A 1,157-nucleotide genomic window follows, 5' to 3' on the forward strand; every position below is an offset into this window, starting at 1 on the left:
CATGCCTCATGCACTATGGTAATGAGACTGCAGAAGACTTAGTGATGACACAAGCGACAGCAATCATAGGATACAGAACCTTGTAAAGTGTGGACCACTTGTAGATATAAACAAGCATATCAAAGTCTCACACACCCTTTTAGTGTGTGTGGGGAAATTAATTCTCTACAGTTCACTAGGCATTATCAAATGACAGGCAAAGTCATTTACCCATTATCTGAACAGCAAATAGCATTAAATGCATCCAATAATTTAAATGGAAAAGAAAATTATGAAAATTAATTTCAAAAATTAATAAATAAAAATCAAACAAAAAGTACAGACTACAGCTGTGACAAAACCAACTTCAATGAACTTTTCATAATTTGACACAAGCAACGGTGTTCATTCTTGGACAGCCAAAGCTACAAATTCACGGCTTTATTGCCTCTCTACCTCAACAAAGGTTATCAAGCAACTAAGCAGTACATTGAAAAAAAATGAGAAAAAAAATAAAAATGAGAAAAAAAATTGAAAATAAAAAAATTAACAATCAGTAGAATTGACAAACCATACTCTTACTTACGCATATTGTGGTATTTAGATCGAATTTGAGCTAAGATTCCATCTCCTAGAATTGGGAAAAAAGAAAAAAAACAAATTTAGACCAAGAGCTACGCAAACAGTCAACTACTCCTCCGAGTCCACTAAACGCGTCTTCCCGTGATCAATAATCATGACAAAACAAAGGAAGCCGCTACCCTCAGCTACTGAGACTTGGCTGACACAAAGTCCAGGAAAGAAGCAAAGGTTCTGTATCCATCTTCATGGTTCCTAGGCCAAATTTTCTGTCGCTTTTTTTAAAGATCACAAACAAACAAAGGTTTATGTTCTGTTATCTTCTTTTAAATCTCTCAAGCTTAAAATACTGTAATGGTCTAAAATAGACATTATAACTCTTAAAAAGAGAGAAATGTATACATACTTTTTTCTTTTTCTTTCTTTTTGAACAGCTTTCTTCTGCAACGAGTTCACCTGCACCTTCACCAAAGTGCCACAAAAAATTTTGTGCCTATCCTGACACTGTACTCCAAAATTTGGGTCTTGATTTTAGGGGTATGGGATTTCTACTAGTGCAACAGTAGATAAAAGACAAATATACTCCTGCCATGTACATC

At 34.7% G+C, this 1,157-nt stretch overlaps 1 protein-coding gene across 42 annotated transcripts in view; it reads right to left on the bottom strand.

The window, feature by feature from the left end:
- The window catches only part of LOC119593093 (cytoplasmic dynein 1 intermediate chain-like), a 47,628-nt gene that overhangs the window by 10,766 nt on the left and 35,705 nt on the right, over positions 1 to 1,157 (bottom strand). For 9 of the 42 annotated variants that reach the window (XM_037942042.1, XM_037942037.1, XM_037942048.1 and 6 more), the window contains one exon: positions 566 to 610. The exons of the other annotated variants lie outside the window; for them this stretch is intronic. In XM_037942042.1, the coding sequence (XP_037797970.1) occupies positions 566 to 610 (45 nt within the window). The remainder of the gene's footprint in view (positions 1 to 565; positions 611 to 1,157) is intronic. 42 annotated transcript variants of the gene reach the window in all.

Source organism: Penaeus monodon, chromosome 31, assembly GCF_015228065.2.
Source record: "Penaeus monodon isolate SGIC_2016 chromosome 31, NSTDA_Pmon_1, whole genome shotgun sequence".
NCBI classification, from domain to species: Eukaryota; Metazoa; Arthropoda; class Malacostraca; order Decapoda; family Penaeidae; genus Penaeus; species Penaeus monodon.